The 23,930-nt window shown below is 37.7% G+C and overlaps 1 protein-coding gene across 1 annotated transcript in view; it reads right to left on the reverse strand.

The window, feature by feature from the left end:
• DNAI2 (dynein axonemal intermediate chain 2) overlaps window positions 1-23,930 on the reverse strand; it is a 72,405-nt gene that overhangs the window by 22,408 nt on the left and 26,067 nt on the right. The window contains exons 7-9 of the mRNA XM_051995175.1: window positions 13,572-13,711; window positions 9,953-10,075; window positions 2,912-3,135 (exon numbers count right to left, since the gene is read on the reverse strand). Of these exons, the coding sequence (XP_051851135.1) occupies window positions 2,912-3,135; window positions 9,953-10,075; window positions 13,572-13,711 (487 nt within the window). The remainder of the gene's footprint in view (window positions 1-2,911; window positions 3,136-9,952; window positions 10,076-13,571; window positions 13,712-23,930) is intronic.

Genomic DNA, 23,930 nt, shown 5'->3' on the forward strand with positions numbered 1-23,930 from the left:
GAGGGCAGGAGTCATTGTTTTGCCTTTCTTTCTGTCCCTGTTGATAAACACAGCTCTGGTATAAAGGTGGTACAGTGGATAGAACATTTGGGACCTAGATTCAAAAGGGCTTGAGTTCAAATCCAGCTTCAAATATTTATTAGCTGTGTGACCCTGGACAAGTCACTTAACCCTGTTTGCCTCAGTTTATTCATCTGTTAAATGAACGGGAAAAGGAAATGACAACCTTTTTCTTTGCCAAGAAAACTGTGAATGGAGAGTTGGAAAACAACTGAATAACAAAACAACAACAATGACATAAAAGAAGAGCTTAATATGAGATCATTGACTGACTGACCAACAATTGATTTCAAGGGGACTTACAGCATCCCTCAGACTGCAAGACGCATTGGTCCAAAGATGGTTATAACCTTAACTATAGCACAGTCTTAACTCACCATTCTTCCATTTCAGGCTATTAGGAAGGAGAGGGGAGGGAAGGAGAAAGAAAGACAGAGACACAGAAACAGAGGGAGGGAGGGAGAGAGGGGTAGAGAGAGAGAGAGAGAGAAAGAGAGAGAGAAAACCAACCTTAGATATCATCTTGTCCCAACCCAACACATAAAGAAGATAAACAGATAGGCAAAGAGATACAAAGAGAGAGGGAAAGGGAGAGAGAGAGAGACAAAGAGGGAGACAGACATAGAGGAAGAAAGAGAGAGAGAGGGAAAGAGAAAGAGAGAAAGAGAACCAACTTTAGATGTCATCTTGTCCTAACCCAACACATAAAGAAGTTAAATGACTAGTCTAATACCCCACAGTTAGTAAGTTACAAGGCTGATATTGGAATCTGGGCCCTTTATTTCCAAAACCATCATTCCACCGTGTTCCTTGAGGTTATATAAATAATTTAGAAAGTGTTGAAAGAATCTAGAATGTCTTATGAATTCAATTCTAATAAGCTACAATTTTTATCAGTTTTATTCAATGAAATGTTTTTTTTAAGTTAAGTTTATTTAAACTTTAAAGTTTAGTTTAATTCATAACAAAAATCTATCTTCTTCTCCTTCCCATAGCCCCTGCCTCATTAAAAAAAGAAAGAAAGAAAAACAAAAAATCCATGTAACAAATATATGCAGTCAAGTAAAATAGATTCCCTATACTGGCTATGTCCAAATAAAAAAAAATTGCATGGGTAATTCCATGGAGTAGAGAAATGGAAAATGTGAGAGATCACAGGGAACATAACCCTTTCCCATCTGTACTGCCCAGGGGATTGGAAAGGAAAATAAATAGATGGATTGTTTTTCTTAAAGAAGACCAATGACAAGAGGAGAGGTCTTGTGATGTCTTGACTTGCAAGTGAATTTAAATAGGGTAGGGCTGTACAAAGTCATCAGCCTCTCTGTCTCCTCCAGAATCATGGGGAGTCCAGTATAGGTCAGGATGACTGGTGATGGCCCCAGTGCAGTGGGAGACCCTGGTCTTTTTAAGCTAAGATCTTTCCCAAGTCTCAGTTTGTCTGAAGCAAAAGCCATTCAGTGATTAAAGGCTAGGCAAGAATTGAGGCAAAAGGTGGCCTAGTTTGCCTTCACAAAAGAATCAATCTGGGAAAGCAAGCTCCTCAGAGTTTCTCGCCAGAACAAAAACAATGGCTATTTACACTCACTCTGCACCATCAAATCCCTCACAAAGAGCAAGAGAGACTTGGGCTGGGAACTATAATTGGCCAATCAGTGAGAGAGAGTGATTTGGGTTTAAAGGCATAGTCAAGTAACTCCGTTTGAATTCCAAAGGGTTTTATCAAAGCCTAGTTTTTCAGAGCTATATTTCAAGCAGACTTAAATGAAAACTACATGAGACAAAAAAAATTCATTGTTACAGTTTTAAAACAGAACAAAACAAAACAAAAAACAGTGACAGAATAAATAAGGGGGAAATTTTAGTCCCCAGTGCCAAGATATTTTGTTAAGTATAAGTGATTAAAAATTATATTCCTTTGAACAGACCATATATATGTAAGGGTATTCCTTACTGGTGAACAGAGGAAGTAGAGGAAGAAAAGCAGGAGGAAAAGAAGGAAGAAGAGGAGGGGAAAGGGAAGAAGGAGGGGGATGGAAAAAATGGTAAGGAGGAAGAAGAGAGGAGGAAGAAAATAGCTATATTGCCATAGTTTTCAAAATAGATGAGGAGAGAAGAAGAAAAGGAGAGAGGAGAAAATACTCATCCTGGACACTTTGGGAGGTGGTAAATAGTAGTACATTGATTTAGGAATTTTTTTTTTAAGCGGCTGGATATTATTCCAGCTGATTTCTGTACATCCTTCCTTCTCCAAAAGGACCAATGATAAAGGTGAATATTAGATAGTATATCCTTTCCAACATCCTTTTCTTGATATGGGTACAGATGGAGTTGGGGTAAGGGCTGATTGTAGTAACGGAGAATTAGAACTAGAAATCTATAAAATGAATAGGTTGTGCTAGACCAGAGGTTCTTAACCTGGACTTAAAAAAAAACTTTTAATAACTGTATATCTTTCTTTTTTTGTTTGTTTTTGCAAGGCAGTTGGGGTTACATAGCTAGTGTTAAGTATATGAGGCCAGATTTGAACTCAGTTCTCCTGATTTAGTGCTCTTGACTGTAATAATTGTATTTCAATATAATTGGTTTCCTTTGTAATCCTAGGTATTCTGGTTTCTGTTTTTAAAATTATTCTTCTGAGAAGAGGTCCGCAGCTTTGGCCAAACAGGAAGGGTCCATGGTGAGCACACATTAAAAATTAAGGACACCTAGGTAAAGCATCTCTAAGATTTTAGGATTCTATGTTTTCCATTTTACAAAGGCTATGTCCTAGGTTCAGAGATCCAAAGGTTCTAGGATTCTAGCTTACCAGACCCTCTCTCTGCCCTCCAAGGCTCTCAGATCTACCTACTTGGTCCACATGATACATGACTCCCTGCTTTCCTCAGACCAGATGCGGGCTGTCCAGTCACCAACAGTCAGGAAATTCTTGGGGTAGAAAGGGTTTCTTTGCAAGGCATAGATGGGGCCGTGGTGCCCAGAGAAGGTACATACAATCTTCTCAGCGGCAGTCTTGGCTTTTCGGTTGCAGGAGATCACGGTCCCTTGCTCAGTTCCCACCATGAACTTGGTTGGCTGTAGTGGGGGGAGACACACCATGGAGTTATGACTCTAGATTCATCTTGTATAGGGTGTGTATTTTAGATCTCACCTCATGGCTTTGGATGGGTTTTTGTTCATGTTCTCACACACACCCCCTCCATCAGAATATTCTCCTCTTCCTATTCTAGTTCTACCCATTCTTCCAGATCTTTCTCAAGACAAAGTCATTTCAAGCCCTTTAAAATTATAGATTAAGACTCAGAAGGGATCGTAGCCGCTGTTGAATCCTGTTACCTTATAATAGCTGCAAGTGACATACCATTTTAAGGTTTGCATGGTGTCAGACATATATTATCTCATTTGAGTCTCACAAACAACAACTGCTTTGTCTTGCTATTATTTTGTATTGCCTAAGTGTTATTAGTCCCATTTTATAACTGGGGAAACTGAGGTTAACAGGGTGAAGTGACTTGCTCAGAGTCACATAGCTAGTAAGTGTCTGAGGTAGAATTTGAATTCAAGTCTTTTAAGGTACCCTCAACTGGTGAGACTTACATGAACTGATGCTAAGTGAAATGAGCAGAACCAGGACATCATTATATACCTCAACAACGATACTGTTTGAGGATGTATTCTGATGGACGTGGATCTCTTCGATAAAGAGAGCTTTAATTGATCAAAGATGGACAGAAGCAGCTACACCCAGAGAAAGAACACTGGGAAATGAATATAAACTGCTTGCATTTTTGTTTTTCTTCCCGGGTTATTTATACCTTCTGAATTCAATTCTCCCTGTGCAACAAGAAAACTGTTTGGTTCTACACACATATATTGTATCTAGGATATACTGTAACCCATTCAACATGTAAAGAACTGCTTGCCATCTGGGGGAGGGGGTGGAGGGAGGGAGGGGAAAAATCGCAACAGAAGTGAATGCAAGGGATAATGCTGTAAAAAATTACCTTGGCATGCGTTCTATCAATTAAAAGTTATTAAAAAAAAAAAAAGAAAAAGAAAAAGCTTTAATAAAGGGGGAAAAAAAGAAAAAAAATAGAGGCACTCTCAACAACTTGATCTTATTCATCAGACTTGGATACTCATGCCTTCTCCAATCTTGCTTTTTGGCAGAGAAGTTATGTTAGAGAGTTTGCTTATATGGGCTCCCCGTGTTTGCTTCTTCTGAATGAAGCTCTTCTATTGATTGCTGAGGCTACTCCCTCCCTTAAGTCACAGATTCTGTTTTTCTCTCTGTCTCTTTCTCCATGTCTCTCTCTTTGTATGTCTTTGTCTCTGTATTTCTATGTTTGAAGTGTGTATCTTTCCCCCTTCAAAAAATATGACTTTTCAGATTGCTTGTTGTTTTGGGGTAAGAGAGGGAGGGAGAAAATTTGGAACATAAAGTCTTATAAAAATAAATGTTTAAAACTATCTTTACATGTGGCTAGAAAATAAAGTATTATTGAAAATTTAAACAAAACAACAACAACAACAACAACAACAAAGATGTCTCAAGCTCTCTTGAACTGATTCTCCAAATGCTGGACAGAAGATACTCTTCTGCCATGGCAAGTGGGAGAAGATAAGGTAGAAATTCCTTCCTGTTCCCCTATGAATGGGTTTCCTCCAAAGATAGCTCCCAGACACTATTTTCTCCACTTCTTAAACATGAATTATCTCTAGGGCTTAGCTATTTAAAGCCCTGTAGAGGCGCAGCCAATTATTACTTGGATAATCTCAAACTATCCCTCTAATTCCATTTGAGTAATGTGTCATGTTTTATAAAGGGAAAACAATATATTTACACCTTTTAAACATATTTGAACTTCTTCAACTGTGACTATATCAACTGAGCTGGGGTTAGGATAGGGAATTAAATCTCCCATTCCTTACAACTACTCTTATCCAAACATTTTCTATTCCCAGGAAATCAGCTAAAGTGTTGTTTTGTTTTGTATTGTTTTGTTTTTTAACGTGCCAGACACTAAATTAAATGCTTTACAAATATCCTTTCATTTAATCCTCACAACATCCCTGTGAAGTGGGTGCTGTTATTATTTCTATTTTACAGTTAAGGAAACTGAGGCAAACAGGTGCCCTGAGCCACATAGCTCAGAAACTTCTGAGGCTAATCTGTGTACTCAACTCTTTGAGGTGCTTTTGGCAATGTCCCAGTGGCACACTTTAAAAATAATCCATAAATCAACCTTCTTTTCCAAGGACATAGGACTACTATAGGTGATTGGCCTAAATATTATACTGCACAAGTGAATTTGGAAATGAATATACTAACTACCTTGACTTGCTTGAGCTCCCCAAATATCCGGGTAACCAAGAAGAGCTGTATGAGGACTAGTTGATAAGCCTTAGCTTACAGAATATCTTGATATATCAACAGTCCTTTGCAATGACAGAATTTTTCCAGTTTGACATGCAGAAAAACAGCCAATTAAGCTTGAAGCAGACCCTGAGCCATTTGCTGTTTTATGGACCTTTAAGGGATATCCTTATCTTCAGACTGGTCTGGGGTTCTCAGATACATCCTATTTTATGGTTTATGGAAATATCCTCTTATCTTATTGTTTGTGTTCAAGTTTAGAACTGTCAGGATTGCTTATCACCAAGAATGCCTTCTGATTCAAAGGGCCATAACTCTGATACTTAGAAATCCTTACTCCCCCTTTTTCCTGGATCTCACCCACACCTCAGGAATGCCGGTCCCTGCCTCATTCCTTTCTCGGATCTGCTCAATTCCTGTCTTTCTTCCCAGTTCCTTGTCTTCCTTTATTTGAAAACCATGTATAGTCTCCCCATCTATTACTTAGTTGAACTGTTCACCATTATGTCAATTGCTCCCATGTACATGCCTCATTTCCCTGCTTAATAAAACTCTTCTTTAATTTTGCAGGAAGACAATGCATTGTCTTCCTCTGGTTTTCTTCCCCTTAGGGAAAAGGGGGATTCAGAACTGTATTCTCTGGGTATCTTACCCCTTTTAGGGAAAGAAAGATTTAACTTCCCAAAAGAAAGCATCTTTTATAATATGTTTTATAATGTATAATATTTCCAAATTCATAGTTATATAATTTTACCAAATAGACATCATTTTACAAAACTATCATGGGTTATTATTTGTCTTTGTTTATGTAAAGATCTTTTCCCACTCAAAGATAATAAAGGGGAAAAAAAGGAAAAAATAAAATCTAGCTTTCCCATTCAAAGAAAAAACATGATCCCCACAATGTTCCCAGAAAACACAGAGAGCTTCTTATAGAAATTAGACACCTGGGGTCATTTGGAAGTCATTCCCTCATCTTCTGATGAAAAAACTAAACTATTTTCATGTGAAAATTCCTTTGGGTCCCAACCACACATACAAAAAAAGCCCAAATACCTCTAGGGATCACTGAAACACGTTAGGAATTCTAAATGAAAGTCTATACTCACTCCTCTAACTGAAAGGTCTAGATTCTAATTTAGAACAAGTAGACTAACTTAAAAAAAAAAAAAAAAGCAAAAAGAAAAGGAACTGGGAAGTGTTTGGCATGCTCCAAAATGATTAAGCAGTTTGAGTTAATTACTCAGAATTTCTAGGGCATCAGGCAAATTATGCTATGCATCTGCAGTCCCTATGGATCTCAGACAAGCATTGGGACTCATGTCCCAAGGAAAAAAGCAGTCTAAGCTTCAAAAAAAGAATATAGAAAAGGTATATATACATACGTATATAAACATAAATGATGTATTTGTGTGTGTGTGTGTGTGTGTGTGTGTGTGTATGTATATATTTATTATTCACTTGTCTCTAATTCTGTGTGATCCCTCTCTAAGTGTGTCTCTTTACTCCTTCAACTCTGCTTCAACTACTCTGAACTGGACTCTCCAACCACTGCAATGAGAAGTCTCCCTCATCTACACTATGGTGGATGGAAGGGAGAAAAGAGAAGTCCTCTTCTATCTTTCTCTTCTTTTGTAGAAGTCTTTTCCATAGGCAGCTCCTGCCCTGCCCTGTCAAACTCTTGAATTCACTCTGGGGCTTAGCTGTTTAAATCCCTGAGAAGGTATGTTATGACAAATTACTGTTTAGTCAATCCCAAGATACCCCTCTAATTCCATCAGAGAGCTATGTTCACACTACACTTCATAAAGGGATACCAAGATGTTATTCTCTTGTTAACACATTAAAACATTTTCATTTGTAAATACATTAGCTGAGCTTTGGAGAAGGGGAATCATGGGGAGAAGTGGTAGTAAATTTATGTTATCGCCTTATTTAAAACTGAGAAAAGTAGGGTCCAAAGAGATGAAATGATTTACTCAATTTCAGATCTTTGAAGTCTTCACATTGTACTGTATTACTTCATTTTAATAACTAAAGGGCCCGAAGAATTTTAAGTATAACATTCCAAAGCTCCCAGCCCACTGGTCATTTAGCCCATGACCTGGGCTGTAGAAACTGTGTTCTATTTCTATTATAGAAATTAGGAGATTAACAGATTCTTAGAGATTAGGAGGATGGAATAGACCCTACAGGCCTGACAATAACCCTCAGCTCATAAGGTCATAAAAATTAAAAGCTATAGCTAGGAATTCCATTCTTTTGGGGGCAAAACCCAAGTTCAAATCTGTCTCAGACTAGCTAACTAACTGTGTGATCCTGGGCAAGTCACTTAACCCCAATTGCCTCCCTGCAAAATACAAATAAATAAATCTGTAGATTTTGTAAGTCTGTAACTCTATCTATAGTGATAGAGACTCACCTATCTTTTTCATATCATTCTCAGTTTTATGCTTAATTGATTGTCCCACACACATAGCATCTTGTCTCCCACCTTCATGCCTTTGCAAATGGTCTCCTATGTTTTACTTCTGCTACAATCAGGTACCACTTCCTGTATGAAATCTTTGATACCAACTTGTCCTCTCTACCTCCCGTCCCCCAATTGTTAGCACTAATTCATTTTTTTTAAAGAGGAAAAATAAAACTTCATTTGAAAAAAACACACATACACACAAAAACCAAGGTGATATCTAGGTGATTTTTTTTTTTAAAACAAAATGATTCAATGATACACATTTATGTAGTAAGTTCTGATAATACATGGTTGCCTAACAGTTGATAATCTTACGTTCTAGCTCCTGATTTCTGTAATTGATTCACATGGAACAAGATTGATTCCCCAGTCTGCACCTCCTTATATAAGTTTCTTTGTATCTCAGCACCAGAAAGAGCTAGTTACCCAGAGATAAGTGTTGTCATGTTGCTATCTGTCATAGCATAGAGAGCTTAACCTCTCAATTTACTCTGGCTCCTGAAGTTGCACTTTAATGAAAAGCAGGGAAGCTGCTATGGAGCCATTCTTGTCTATTCAGCTTAGCTCAGAACTGGTTAGTATTCCTCTAAAGAATGGAATATCGTTATTTGTCCTTCATTCTCGAAGAGGTCCATGACATCAGGGAGGTGATACCATTGATATAATATGATTTTGGGGTCCCCTGATCTTGGGGAGCTTCTGTTCTAACAATTAAGTCAGTAGTCCTAAATCTTCTAGCTTTGGAATCTGCCTCAAGAAATGCCACACCCAATGTCTGATCACTCCTTAGTCAGATAGCTTCAGACCTCAGGAAACTCCATAGATCAAACTCCTGAGACAATAGTGAATAAAATCACTCAATTCATTGCTGACTGGTAATCTTGTCAGTAATAATCTGGTCACTCGAGAACCACTTCTTCCTACCTATGAACCATAGAATTAGCAATATTTATGATTGAAAGCTGTATAAATATATCTCCTTGCTTCAGTTTCTCTGCTGAATTCTCTTATAACTCAGTTCGCTTTGTAATAGCATTACCATTACTTTCAATAAACTTTGCCCCTTGACAAGGAGATGGGTTCAAGCCTGCAAATTCTTTTTGATATACCTCACAATACCAATGTGGGACTCCAAACTTTTGGGATTCTCCCTTTCCCAACCTCAACACCATTACATTCAAGTGAGTTGGATTTAAATGAGGGAGGGCTGGGCAAAATTACCTGCCTCACTTTCCTCTCCAGAACCATCTGGGTCCAGTGGCTAGACATAGATCAGGACAACTAGAGATGGCCCTGGAAGCAATGGGAGTCCTTGGCCTTTTTAAGCTAAGGTATTCAACAGGTCTCAGTTTGACTGAAGCCATACCTATTCAGTGATTAAGGCTAGGTAGCAATTGAGGCAATATTAATAGGACAGGCAATGTCTTCAAGAAGGCAAACAAAGGGAACCCTGCAGGTCCTTTATGATCAAGGGAGCTATGATAGCTTAAAGAATGCCATAAAATTTATGCTGTCCCTTAGATAAGGGCTTGAGATCCACTCACTCCCTCTTGAAATTATTTTGTATCACTTTGAATGTATTTTATATTTGTACAAGCTGCCCATCATAATCAAAAGAGATGTGATCTTGGAGTCAGGGACACTTGACATGTCCATCTCTGTAACCTGGAGCAAATCACTCAAAATCTGGGTGCCCCAAGTAACCATGACTACAGTTCATGGGGAAGGCACTGATTTAAGTTAGTTACAAAAAGCTCTCCTGGAAGCATCTTATTTCAATTAAATCCCAGGTTTGATGAAAGCAACAATAACAAAAGAAACAAAAACTTTGTATTTGCTGATTTGTATACATGTTATATCTCCATCCTCCTGAGTAAGTTGTAAGAGATCTTTGAAGGCAAAGGTTATTTTCATTTTAAAAATTTGTATCACTAGTGTCTAGCAGCATGCCTGCTGATATGGTCCATCCTTCTTCCTCCATTTCCCTTTCCCAATTTCACCACTACTAAGGAAGATGAGAAGAGAAGGCAAGAACTCACCATAGTTGCCTCAAATTCAAGGGTGATGGCTCCCAGAGCATTTTCTAATATCCCTTTCCTGGAGATATCCATGATCAGGGTCTCTGTGGGTTCATTAATCTTTCGGATATCCCACCACATGACCTGAGAAGAAAGCGGGAAGCAAGAAACAAGAATACCTTTTTGCCATGGTTCTTAACTTTTCATAAATCAACAGAATTGTTTATGGCTCTTTGCTAAGTTTGTAGCTTAAGCTGTGAAGTATAGGAAACAGATCCTTTTCTGAAACACTTTACTATCTAGGTGGAAAGCCAAGTCATATAATAGACTGGAATATATAGGCACCATATTTTAGCCAAGATTTTGATAATAGAGAATCCAGAGGAATGCAATCAAGATTGGATTCAGTATGGAGTAGCAAATGAAGTCCAATCAGGAACTCCTGGATTCAAATCCCATTTCAGATATTTGATAGTTTATGATATCTTAGACAAGTCATTTAATTTCTCTGTGTCTGTTTCCTCATCAATAAAATGAAAGGGATTGAACTCAATGACCTCTAAGATTCCTTACAACATCATTATCTCACGATTCTCAGATCAGTTGAAGGAATGAAGAAGAGATGATTTAAGAAGGAGATATATATATATATATATATATAATAGATGTCTTCAAATACATGAAGAACTGCCCCATTTTCTTGACCCTAGAAGGCAGAATGAGGAGAAACTGGTAGAAGTTTTCCTAACAATTAGTTATTCAAAAATTAAATGAATAGCCTCAGGAGATTGGTGGAACATCTTTCTATGTAGATCTTCAATCACAACCTTGATAACCAGTTGTTGGACATAATGTATGAGAAGATTTTTTTTCCAGATATAGGTTTGATTAGATGACTTCTGAGGTTCCTTCCAATCATGAAGGATTGACTTTTATGAGTAATAATGATATATATTTGGGATATACGGGAGGAATGCACCCCAGTAGACTGAGCTACTAGAGACAGACTTTTGCCTTTGTTTGAATTCCTAATGTCTAGCACATTCATAAGTCCTTAATGTTTAGTTTAGTAAACAAATATTAAATTATTTAAAATGTATATAAATATGTATTATATATTATGTCTAAATATATTAACACAAATGTATATATTTATATAAAATTTACTAAAATTTATTTAGCCCACTGACTAACTTTTTAAGGAAGTAGAATTTGAAATATAGGAAAAATTGTTGGGGGAAATCAAGGTATTCTAGTTGAGGCTTTGAGGTGTAGGCAGAGAAAGAAAAAGAGAAAAAATATCCTTAGTAAAAGTAAAGAAGTAAGAAAACATGTCATATTTGGGACAGCAAATACTTTTGATGACAGTGGAGATTTCTCTAACAATGTGAAAAGATGAGGAATATAAAGAAATGGAAAAATATGAAATAATGTAAAGAAATCAATCAAAGAGAAAGGATTATAGAATCTTAGAAATCATCTAGTTGTAGTCCCTCATTTTACAGATGGGAAAATCAAGGACTAAAGAAAAATAATGATTTTTCCAAAGTCACATAGTAAGTACTAAAACTTAAATAGAACTTAATCTTAGAACTACAATTTCAGGACTTGTCCACTACACCATTTTAAGAGGTTAATGAACAAAAAGGGTACAAAGAATTGATTAGTTACAAGTTTTTAAAAGTTAGTTGTAATACAAGGGTGTATTGGAATGTTGGAGCCATCTTATTCCAGTTATGCAGAACCAGTTGTTAAATTTTCAGTGTGAGTATTTATGCCTCAGAAACTGGCACTGTTTTTGATTGTCCAGACTTTAGAAATTAATACTGTAAAGAAAATGTTAATAATGCAAGCACACTTAAAAGTGTATTGTACATACATTTTTTTTTTTTTTGAGGCCAGTAGTTAAATTTCTACCAGCACATCACTGGTTGTGGGTGTAAGTTTAATTGGTTTTATTATTGTTTGAAATTCAAAGTAAATTCCTTGACAGAAGGAGAGGAAGTGCTACAAAAATGGAAGGAAAAGAAAACAAGAGAGAAAGAGAAAAAGCAATCAAACAAAGAAGAAAAGAAAGAATGGAAGATTCACATTGAGAGATTACAGAAGTAAAGTAGGAAAGATAGGCTGAAACCAGATCCTGGTAGGCTAAGGAGTTTGGATTGTATTTAATTATAAGCAAAAAAGAATCAATAAAGGTTGACAAAAGATTTCTGGGGGGAAAATGTCCCTGCAATACTATCTGAAAAACTATCTTCTTTATGGATGATTTCAACTGGCATTTCAATGTCCTGACTACCAGGCTGGTCAGGGAGAGGGAGAGGATGGCTGGCTAACTTCTGCCAAAAATCCAATTCCTTCCCTTTTATTTCATTACTAGTATTGAAAATGAGATTGACTCAGTCGATACCTCAGAGATGATCTGGTGGGGCAGGAGATGAAGTAGCAGGTACAAAATATCCAGGTATCAAGGAGTGGGAGAACATTTAGAATGTAAGTAATTCATACCAGCATAAATTTACCATGGTCACAAAGGATGATACCCTTTATTGGAATGAAAATGATTACAGGCTAAGCAATGTGCGGTGGGTGAAGTGAAGAGGAGAGAGAAAACGAGTAAAGTAAGGGCAGAGTCTAGGAAGTTAGGGGAGTTTAGGGAGGAGCTAGGGTGGGTCATTATCAAGAACAAACAATATGAATAGCTGCAGAGTGAGTGAGTAGCCCCTTGAGAAGGTTGAATCTGTCTTCAAGACAGTCTCAGGAGCTGGTCTACCTTTGTGTGTGAGCATGGAAAAGGGATGGGTTGATTTAAGTTCTGACAATGGACGTGGGATGGACTGATTAAAGTTCCTATTCCACATCAGAGACATCAAGTCTGCAGTGTTTTATACCTACTCTTTGTCACCTGCAAATTGCTTGGGGAAGAACTGAGATGGAAGGGCTTAACCTATTTTGTTGAGGTGGACTTCTCTGGATTGTCTTTAAAAATAAAAATAAAAAATAATAATAAACACATTTTTAAAAGAGACAAAAGCTGTCCCTATCTTGAAGTCAAGGATCAACCCATCAATGTGTTGATACCTTGAAGAAATTATAATAAACTCCTTTTAATTTGCTTTGTCCTGAGTTTTGTCTTGTTAACGAGGGTGAAAAATCCAAATAAAAAATTATTCTTTCAACACTAGGAATTCCAGAGTTCAGGAGTTAGCAAGGGACTTTAGGGATGAATGAGTCCAATGACCTTATTTTTCAGGTAATTCATTTCACAAAACATTTATTGCCTAATATGTGCCCAGCACTGTGATGGTCACTGGAACTACAAAAAAAAAAAAAAAAGACAGAAGATAGTTCCTACTCTCAACTTACAAAAGATTGATTTAAAAAAAAAAAACAACACTGAGACATGCCCAAGATCATAGTTAAGTGGCAGAGCCAAAATTTGAAGCCACATCTTCTAACTGCAAATCTCTCTCTCTTTACTAAACCACAAACAGACCCACATTAGACTGGTGTTCTTTAAGTCTTCCAGGAGCCTGTGATTTTATAAGCTTCCTGGTTCTGTTTTGTCCTTTCTTTAATATCAAGGGGAAATTTTGTCTTATATGTGGTTTATTGTACCCTACCCATTTTTTCCTCTTACCTGTCCATCAGTGGAGGCTGAGAAACATTCTGTTCCTGTCTTCGACTGCAGCCAGAGGGCACCAAAGACAGGATCCCTGTGGCTGAACTCAATGGTGGACAGCTCCGCCACCAGGCTGCCCTTCCTAGTGTCCCAGCAGGCTGAAGGCAGAGGAAGGGGGAGGAAGGGAGAAGAGAAGAGAGAGAACAAGGTTTAAGGAGGGGAAGAATCTAGACTCTAGAAAAAAGTGATAGTAGAATCAAGGGAGACAGAAGTCAGATACTTTCACTTAATAGTCTCTAAAATAAAGAGTGTGTGTGTGACTAGGGAAGATAGAGATCAATTACTCTTTTTCTGCATTAATTTTATAGATTATAAAGAAATCCTTCTGCATTTGAGGATAGAGAGCTGGCCTTTGAATCAGGAAGATGCAAGTCTTGCTTCCTTGCCCTTTGTAACTGTGTGACTCTGCAGCAAATCATTTACATTCCAAACCCCAAGCAACTCGCAAGGACTTTAAGTGACAAATTCCAGATGAGATATTATTTGCATGCTGAAGGGAGTTTCCACATTGGGAGTTCTCACACACCATTAAAATTACAAGTTTGAAAAAAGGGAAAAATGATCTACTTGTACAAAAATATATGGAGCATTTCTTTTTTTGTGGTGGCAAAGAACTTGAAATTGAGGGGATGCTCATGAATTGAGGAATGATTAAGCAAGTTGTGGGACATGAATACAATGGAATACTATTACCCCACAAGAAATCATGAACGGGCAGATTTCAGAAAAATCTGGGAAGACTTACATGAACTGATGCAAAATGAAGAAGAATCAGGAGGACATTGTATACATTAACAACAGTATTGTAAATGACAGGTATTCTCAGCCAAACAATGATTCAAGACAAACCCAAAGGATAAAAAATGCTATCCACATCTAGAATAATAACTGATAAAAGTCTGAATGCTCATTGAAGCTTTTCTTTTTTTTTCACTTTCTTGTGTGTGTGTGTCTTCTTTTGGTCTGTTTCTTCTTTTACAATTTAACTAATAAGGAAATATGTTATACATGATTGTACTTATATAACCTTTATCAAACTGCTTACTGTCTTAGGGAAGGGAGATAAGGAAGAGATAGAGAAAATCTGGAACGCAAACTTTAAAGAAATGGTAAAATTTGTCTTTACATGTAATTGGAGAAAACTATAACATTTTTTTAAAGAATAATTACAAATTTGAAACCCCTAATCATTACTATCAAAATGTCTATGTGGAGAAACAGATGAGAAACAGAGACAGAGAGACAGAGAGAGATAGAGACAGAGAGACACAGAGAGATACACAGAGAGAAACTTTTCGTAAAAAGAAATCTATGGTCTAAGCCTTACCTAAAGCATGAATGCCACCCTATATAACCCAATAAGTGGCCATCTAGCCCTAACTTGATAACCTCCTGTTGTCACCAGAGATATTGCTTAAAACAACATATTCAATTTGTGAGCAGCTTTAAATGATAGAATCATAGTTTTAGAACTAGAAAGGGCCTTAAAAGTCACCAAGTCTCACCCTCTTATTTTACAGATGAGGAAACAGATGTTTGGTAATAAATGATGATGTCAAGATTTGGATTCAGTGGGCAGCTAGATAGTGCCATAGTGCAGAGTGATAGGATTAGAGTTAGGAAATCTCATTTCCTGAGTTCAAATCTGGTCTCAGGCACAAACTAGTTATGTGACTCTGGGTAAGTCATTTAATCCTGCCTCAGTTTCCTCATCTGTAAAATAAGCTGGAAAAGAAAATGGCAAACCACTCCAATATCTTTGACAAAAGAAAACCCCAAAAGGCCTATAAAGAGTCAGTTGTATCCAACTGAAATAACTAAACAAAAACAAATTCTGACTCCAGATTCAGATCTCCTTATACTTTACCATTCTATCTCTCAAAAGTCTTGGTCAGAGTATGCTAAATTCTGACTTGCTATATATAATGTGCAAACCTTGATCCTGGTTGTGAGAGAAATTGTTATTTTCTATTATGTTAATATATTAAATTAGAATTCAGGTCCCCTTCTTCCCCTTTTATTTTCTCATTTAAGGACCAGCCCCTATAAGTCAATCAGTCTTTGAAGGTCATTGCTAATAGATGAGATTGCCCTCCTCCAGGTATAAACCTTGCAATCTTGGATAGGACCACTCCCAATTCGAAGATTTTACAAACAGAATCTAATCTAGGTGAATTTTTGCCCTTAGGAAATAAACCCCCGTCCTTAAAATGCTCCATTAGAATTTACAGTGGCCCACTTTATGAAAGAGAAAACCCCCAGAGGGGCCTGAATGGAGATAGATTCCTTTGTCCAGCCTTCTCTGCATGATCAAGTCTATTCTCTGCAAGAAGATTGAAGACTTTTATCCATCCCTTCATTAACAGTTTACCAGTTAGGGTTGATTTTCATCTTTCAGGAGCACCTACTTTTCCAAAGGTATTTAAGCATTCTGTGATTTCCATGGCTTTGTCTTTGATTAGTGAGAAACATCTCTGATCATCAATTTATTATTGGCTATCCTAATTAATACATTATTAATTATTCAGAAACTTTGTTCCTCAGACTTTTCATTCTTCTCACACCTTTGACCCTGAAAAGGAGAAATTTCATTCTCTTTTCCATATGGAACAGGCTCATTTTTTTTTTCCTGATGGATTGTGTAGTATATGTACAGATATTATTTTTTGCCTGCTTCTAATATGTCATATGAATTTCTTTCTCTTTTCTCCCTCCCTCCTTCCTTCCCTCTCCTTTCCTTTTTTTTCTTTCCTCCCTTTTTTCCTTCCTTCCTCCTTTCCTCCTTCCCTTCTTCTCTCCCTCTCTCTCTTCCTTCCTTTTCTTAATTTCTCTCTCCCTTTCTCTCTTTTCCTCTTTCTTTCCTTTTCTTTGTCTTTTTCTTATTTTTCTCTCCCTTTCTGTTTCTTTCTTTTTTCTCTCCTTTTCTCTTTCTCTTTTTATTTTTTGCTTCAGGGGAGGAGTATAGATAGATACCTACTTCCAGCCATGTAGAGAGTCTTGCACTGTATGATAATAAAGAATCCTCTCACTGGCTGCTGAACTGGAGGAGCTGATGACTCAAATGATTTTTTAAAAAGATGTTATGGTTTCAGGTTGGAGTCTCTCAGTTTTTCCTTTTTATATAATAAAATGTGACTCCAGAAAGATGTGAGGAAGAATAGGATGCTTCTCCATCTCAACTGAATGGTGATCTTTACCATGGGGCAGCTAGGGCTACGAGACTTATCCAGGCTCCTGGATGCCTTTATTCAGTGTATTTCTTTTTTCTTGATCTTAAAAGAACAAGTATTTGAGATGTGAAGTGTCCAGGGGATCTTGTGAGTTTCCAAAGGTGTGTGACTGCAGCATAAATCCATCAGAACAGCAAACAGAAGTATCCACTGGCATGGCAGTAGTGCCATCCATTGGAACAATAGTAGTTGACAGAAGGGAAGTTTCTGCATCATAGAGTTGGTCCACTGCCAAGAGAGGGGCCAAGCAAAGAAGTTCCAGGAGCAACTGAATGGTGAAAATGCTCATTGAAATGTGAAATGCCTAATTGGAAGTATTGCACAACTGCTTTATGTTCTGATAAGGCTCAAACCATTCGTCTTCCAATGGGTTGTAACTATAGTTCTAAGTTCAATTACTGAATGCTGTTCTAATCATTCTGTTAATGCCCTCTGCAATTCTTTTATGCTTAACATTTCTCTCTGTGCTGGAGTAAACCATTGTTCTTATTCCTTTTCAATAGTGTATATTGAATGCCTCTTTTCCTATTCCTCCTATACATGCCACAAAAAGTAACATTGTCCTTGGGACGCCAAGATTGGGGTTTAATGAGCCAAGAAGGAAAAATAAAGGGAGCCTAATTCTTCCCTTAACTGGAGGTCAGACTTCCTCTAGCAATGGACTGGTCTATACCCAAATGCCTGAGCATAGGACTGAGAGAAGTGGAGATCCCAGTACTACTCCTATCCTGGACTCTGAATTTCAGTATGTCTATACTAGATGTAAGAAGCCTCTAGAAGATGGTTATTATATTTTCCTGTAAAATCTCTTCTCCTAGCTAAAACACTTCAGTTCCTTCAACATCACTTTGTGCTCTTCCTACAACATAGAATCCAAAACTGGCCCCTATATTTCAGATGATGTTAGACTAGGGCAAAATACAAGTTGACTCATCTCCCTCACTCTGGGCATTCTGCTTTCATTAATGCCTCTTATGGGCAAATTAGCATTTTTCTCTATTATCATGTCACTCCTAGTGAGCTGGCAGTTTACCCACTCTTCCAGATCCTTTTCACATGAATTCATATTAAGACATGTCTGCTTGTGAAGTTAACTTTTCTTTTTTTAAACCAAGCATTCCAGTTTTATTCCAAGTTGTTGAGGTATTTTGGGATCCTAATTCTGGCATACTAGCTATTTCTTCAAGTTTCCTGCAATCTTCAAATGTGAAAAGCATGCCAGCTACTGAGAGCTTTACAAGCTATCTGACTCTAGGCAAGTTACTTAACCCTATTTGCCTCAGTTTCGTCATCTATAAAAATGAGCTAGAATATAGAACCCTTAAGACGGCCCCAACACTAGAAAAAGAGAATAGCAAATCATTCCAATAGCTTTGCCAAGAAAACCCCAAATAAGGTCACAAAGAACCATACATGATTGAAAAAATGACTGAACACTCTAACTACATGTCTAAGTTAAATGGCATAATGAATCTGGAAGTCCTTAGTTCAAATTCTGCCTCAGAAAATTACTAGCCATGTGACCCTAAATATTAATCTGTAAAATTAGGATTTCCCTCTTTCAGTGGATCAGATTTAGTTGCAAAGGACCTTTAGAGGCTATTGAGTTCAACCTTCACTCTACAGATAGGAAAATGAAGCTCAGAGCTACTAAGAACAGCTAATAATATATTACTATGTGCTAAGAGTTTATAACCATTATTTCATTTGGTCTTCACAATTCTAAGAAGAGGTACTATTATCCCCATTTTACAGATGAAAAACTGAAGCAATGACCAATTTATTCACTAGATCACCTAACTGGTGATGACTTGTCAGTAACTGAATTCAGGTCTTGGTAAATACACTCCATCACACTATCCACTAAACCATGCTGCCTTTCAGAATGAGCAAATAACCTTAGCCCAGTAGTATATGAAACCTCCCAATGATGCTCCCTTAAAGCCTCAACTCTGAGACTTGCTACCTCCTGAAATGGAAAACAGGGTCTTCTTTCTCTGCTTCAGAACTGAATCTACTAAGTTATGATGATGACCATCTAGTATATTCCCAAATCTTCATTGATTCAGGATAGTCCATAGTCAGGACAAGATGATTTGACCAATAATTACCATGCAGCTCTGAGGTTCAAGGTTCTCCAGTTTTTTTATACTCAAAAGTTCTCCCCAGAGGTCTATGCAAATCAATAGTTTCAGGAAACCTAGGAGGCAATCTAAAGCATGGGGCAAGTTTATTGTCTTGATTGGTTGCAAAATTGCTTTTTCTAGTCTTTTTATATGCAAATGAACTACTCAAAGCCTCCAAGCTTTTGTGCAAATGAGCCTAACTCCAAATTTTATATCCTTTACCAGGAATATAAAGATCCATGTTTTAAACAGGCTCCATCTCTTGTTATTATTCTGTCTTTCAATTGTGAACATTTTGTTCATGGGATTTTCTTGCCAAAGATACTGAAGTGACTTGCCATTTCCTTCTCCAGTTCATTTTACAGATGAGGAAACTGAGGCAAACAGATAAATGACTTGCCTTTTTGTGAGTGTATGAGGCCAGATTTGAATTCAGAAAAGTGTCTTACTGACTTCAATGCCCTGCACGCTAACCACTGTACTACTCAGATACAACTATCTGAGGTTGAATTTGAATGCAGGTCTTTTTTACTTCAGGTCCTGTGCTCTATTCATTAGGCCCCCTACCTGCCTCTATCTCTTTTTTTGTTCAGTCATTTCAGTCATATCTGATGTTTTATGACCCCATTTGGGATTTTTTTGGTAAAGATACTGGAATAGTTTGCCATTTTCTTCTCTGGCTCATTTGACAGATGAGGAAACTGAGGCAAACAGTGACTTGCCCAAAGTCATACAGTGGCTGAGGCTAGAGGCTGCCTCCATCTTTACTTCTATAGAATGCAAATTGCAACAGGAATGAGAGGATTCCTTACATTTCTCTTTGTCTACTTAGGACATAATAAGCATGCCTAAGGTGGAAAGAAGCACTTTTACCGACCTAAACTTTCTCTCTGGTCCTATTTTCCACTGCTGCTACTACAGAACAATTCACCATATTCCTCATAATCATTGGGTGATTAACTAGGTTACTCTCCCTTTCAGTTTTACCCCAAGGGAAAATGCACTTTATTTGTCTTTAATAGTAATAGCAAAGTTTTTTTTTTTTTCTTAGAATTGAGCTGCGGGAGACCATTTAGTCCAAATCCACCATTTCATAGATAAGGAAAGGAACCCGAAGACTAGAAAGATGAATTATTAGTAGATGGAACATAGAGCTAGGAAGACCTGAGTTCAAATCTAACCTCAGACAATAGCTTGACAAACCCCTTTAATATCTTTGTGCACTCCCACTGGAGGATCAACCTGAGGCAAGCAGAAGCCTCAGAAGGACCAATCTTACCCACACCCAGTCCAGTGCTTGCCTGGCCTAATTGCATTTTGAAAATGGCCATGAAAAGCAGCCAGATACAGTAATTAAAGAACAAGCCTTGAGGTATTGAATAAATAATGACAAAATGACTTCAGTTTAATATTTTAAAATTCTTACCAGTTATTTGGTAAATGAGATTTATGCAAACGCTTCCATCACTGAAAGGAGAAGGTATGTCTGGACATAAAAAAGAATACAGGAATAGCCAGGGAAAATTACTGGGAGTCTCCCCTCTACTTTCTGAATTTTCTCAGAATTTGCTGTCTAACACTCTTAGCAACCCTTTTGTTAAATATGAACTCATGGCTATGAGGGATGGTAGAGTACCTTGAAAGGCTAAAAGGATATGGAGTATGCCATAAAGATGTGCTCAAAGGGTACCAGTTCCTAGACCTGAACCTGGAAAGCAGGAATATGCAAAAGGTATGGTGGGGAAAGATACAGAATAGACTGCAAATTCAACTTGAGTTAGCCAAGTGATATGGCAGTTCCTTCTGAATATCTCTCTTTTCTCCCAAAAACATACTATAATCTTGAAAATTAAGAGGATGCTGGTTTCCAGGAATAGGGAGGTGATAGTCCCAGGCTAAATCTCATTTGGACTATGGCTTTCAGTTCTGGGCATTAAGCTTAAATCAATAATTAACAAACATTTATCAAGCTACTTTGTGACAGACATTATGCTAAGTGTTAAGGAACAAATACTAAAAAAACAAAAACAGACAGTTCCTGCCCCCAAAGACTTTACAATCCAAGGATTTAAGTGTTTTAAGGATGATACTGATAAGCTGGAGAGGACCCAAAAGAGGGCAGCCAGGAGGGCCTCAAACTATAATGTATGGTCAGTGGTTGAACAAAATAGATGTTTCTGACAAAGAAAAGAAGATTGGGATGGTAGGATGAGAAGAACCCTGCAGCAATGGGTAGGAGTAGCAAAGAAGCCAATTTAGAGAGACATCAAGAAGAACTTCCTAATAATCAGAACTGTCCAGAAATGGAATAGGCCACCTTCAGAAATGATGAGTTTCCCTTCTTTTGAGGCCCTTATATAGAGGTTGGATGATCCCTTGTCAATTATAGCAGTTTTGCCTTTGGTGTACAGATTAGACTAAATGGCTTCAAGGTCCCTTCCAACTTGCAAATGTGATTCTGTAATTCTTTCACTTTTTAATGTTGTGCACAAATTTTTCCAGTGGTTCTATTGCTTAGCTCCGAGGAATCTCGAATTCCCTCTAAATACAATTACATAAAACCAAGAGCCATTCCCTGATAATAAGCGATCAAATGATATGAAAAGTTTTCAAAAGAATTGCATGCTATGAACAATCATTTTAAGAAATACTACAAATCATAACAAGAGACGTGCAAATAAAAATATCTATAAGATTTCACCTAAAACTCAGCAAATTGGCAAGATAGCAAGGAAACCAATGATAAAAAGAAAGACTCCATATACAACCAAAATATTTAAAATTGTGTTTTTTGCAGTAGGGAAAAAAAAAATCCTGCAAAGAAACTGGATGCTTATTAACTGGGAAATGGCTAAACAATTTATGATGAATGAATGTAATGGAATATCTGTGTGCAGTAAGAAACAAATATGATGAAAACAGAGAAACAAGAGAAAGCTTATATGAACTGATGCAAAATGAAGCTAATAGAACCAAGGAAATGATGCACACTGATTACAGTGAAGTAAATGTAAAGAACAACAACAAAGCACTTGAAACCAAATGTTGTGGAATTATAATGACCAAGCTTGTTTCCTGGTGATAAAATATGAGAAGGTAATTCTTTTCTTTTTCTTGGCAGAGATGAGGCACCAAAGATATGGAATACTGCATATAATGTCAGACAGTTTCAAAGTATCAGCTCTGCTGAACTTTTAAATTTTTTTTAAAGTTTCTGTCATATAACAACAAATACTATGCTATTATATTGCTAGGCCCAGGGAATTGATATAACCAACCTCTCCACTATAAGGTCCCTGTCAACTCTGTGCTTATGCATATGATAGGATCAGGTTTAGGTCTGGGAGACTATCTGGTTCCACAAACCCTCATCCTCAAGGACAGTCATTTAAAACTTATCTCTTGAGTCTACCCCAAAAGGGGGAAATAGAAAAGAAGGAAGGAAGGAAAGAAGGAAGGAAGAAAGGAAGGAAGAAGAAAGAAAGGAAGGAAGGAAGGAAGGAAGGAAGGAAGGAAGGAAGGAAGGAAGGAGGGAGGGAGGGAGGGAGGAAGGAAGGAAGGAAAGAAGGAAGGAAGGAAAGAGGGAGGGAAGGAGGGAGGGAGGGAGGAAGAAAGGGAGGAAGGAAGAAAGGGAGGAAGGAAGGAAGGGAGGAAGGAAGAAAGGGAGGAAGGGAGGGACGGAGGGAAAAAGGAATGAAGGAAGGAAGGAAGAAAGGGAGGAAGGGAGGGAGGAAGGAAGGGAGGAAGGAAGGGAGGGAGGGAGGAAGGAAGGGAGGGAGGAAAAGAAAGAGGAAAGGAAGAAAGAAGGAAAAAGGAAAAAAGGAAGGAAGGAAGGAAGGGAAGGTAGCAGCAGTAGCTGGAGCTTTGAATTCCAATCTAAAGCTAACTTAGGCCAGTACATGTGCTAGCTGCCATGTTCAAACAGTTTACTATTTCTGCCAGGGTGAGAGAATCCATACTCCTCCCTTACTTCTCACAGAAAAAGCAAAAAAAACCCTCAAAAGTCATGACTCATTTTGCAAGCAGGAAGAAAGATGTCTATAGAGTAGAGATAATTAACTCCAAGTCTACTGAGTAGGCCATTCTTTCTGGCTTAGTCTTCAATCCTGTCTGATGCAGCTTAGAGGCAGTCCTACCCGCTAAACTGATCAAAGGACAATGCAGGATTTGCTGCTTCATCCCATAACTCTTTCAGCATGGAGCCAAGCATTTCCCTGAAAATTATCAAGGGTATTTATTATATGATTCATGGGATGGTTTCTGCAGGCCCAGTACCAGGCATTCTGCCAGAAGCCATGAAAAGGGAAGAAGAGTAAGGCAAGTAGTAATTTTGCAGTTATCATGTCCTTGATGGTATTTGCCAATGGAGGACAGCAGAGGTTTGGAGATCAGGAGCAGAAACAGGGTGCTGATTAAAGAAGGATAAAACATGCACAGACTATGAAAAAATAGCCAGGAAAAGTAAGAGCACATCAGGCCAAAATAGCAGACCTGAGGAGAGAGAGATATTCAAAGTCCAGTCCACATGACCTATTCTTGTTTCTTCCCTGGCCTGGAGTACCGTGTGGGAGAAGAAAAAAACAAACAAACAAAAAAACATCTTCCCTGGACACATCTGACCATTTGCTTCTGACGTGTGGGGAAGAAGAATATGTGTGGAGAGAAAAACCCAATTCTTCCAGCTGCAACTGTCATGGCCTGTTCCTTTGAATGAAAGCATACGACCATTTATCATAAATTTCTTTTAACCTAATAAGTATATGTTGAAGTGGGGGTAATGAGCCAATTAGAGAGAGAATATTTCTTCAATATTAGTGTAACAAAGGCAAGAGTAGTTACAAGAGTAGTATTTCATAGTATATATGTGTATCTCCACTAGATAGCCTTTTGACCTGAGAGATAAGTTAATAAAAAGCGAGTTTGCAAACAGAGTAATGTGTATGTGTAGAGGTAGTGGCTGG

The sequence above is a fragment of the Antechinus flavipes genome, chromosome 4 (genome assembly GCF_016432865.1).
Source record: "Antechinus flavipes isolate AdamAnt ecotype Samford, QLD, Australia chromosome 4, AdamAnt_v2, whole genome shotgun sequence".
Lineage (NCBI taxonomy): Eukaryota > Metazoa > Chordata > Mammalia > Dasyuromorphia > Dasyuridae > Antechinus > Antechinus flavipes.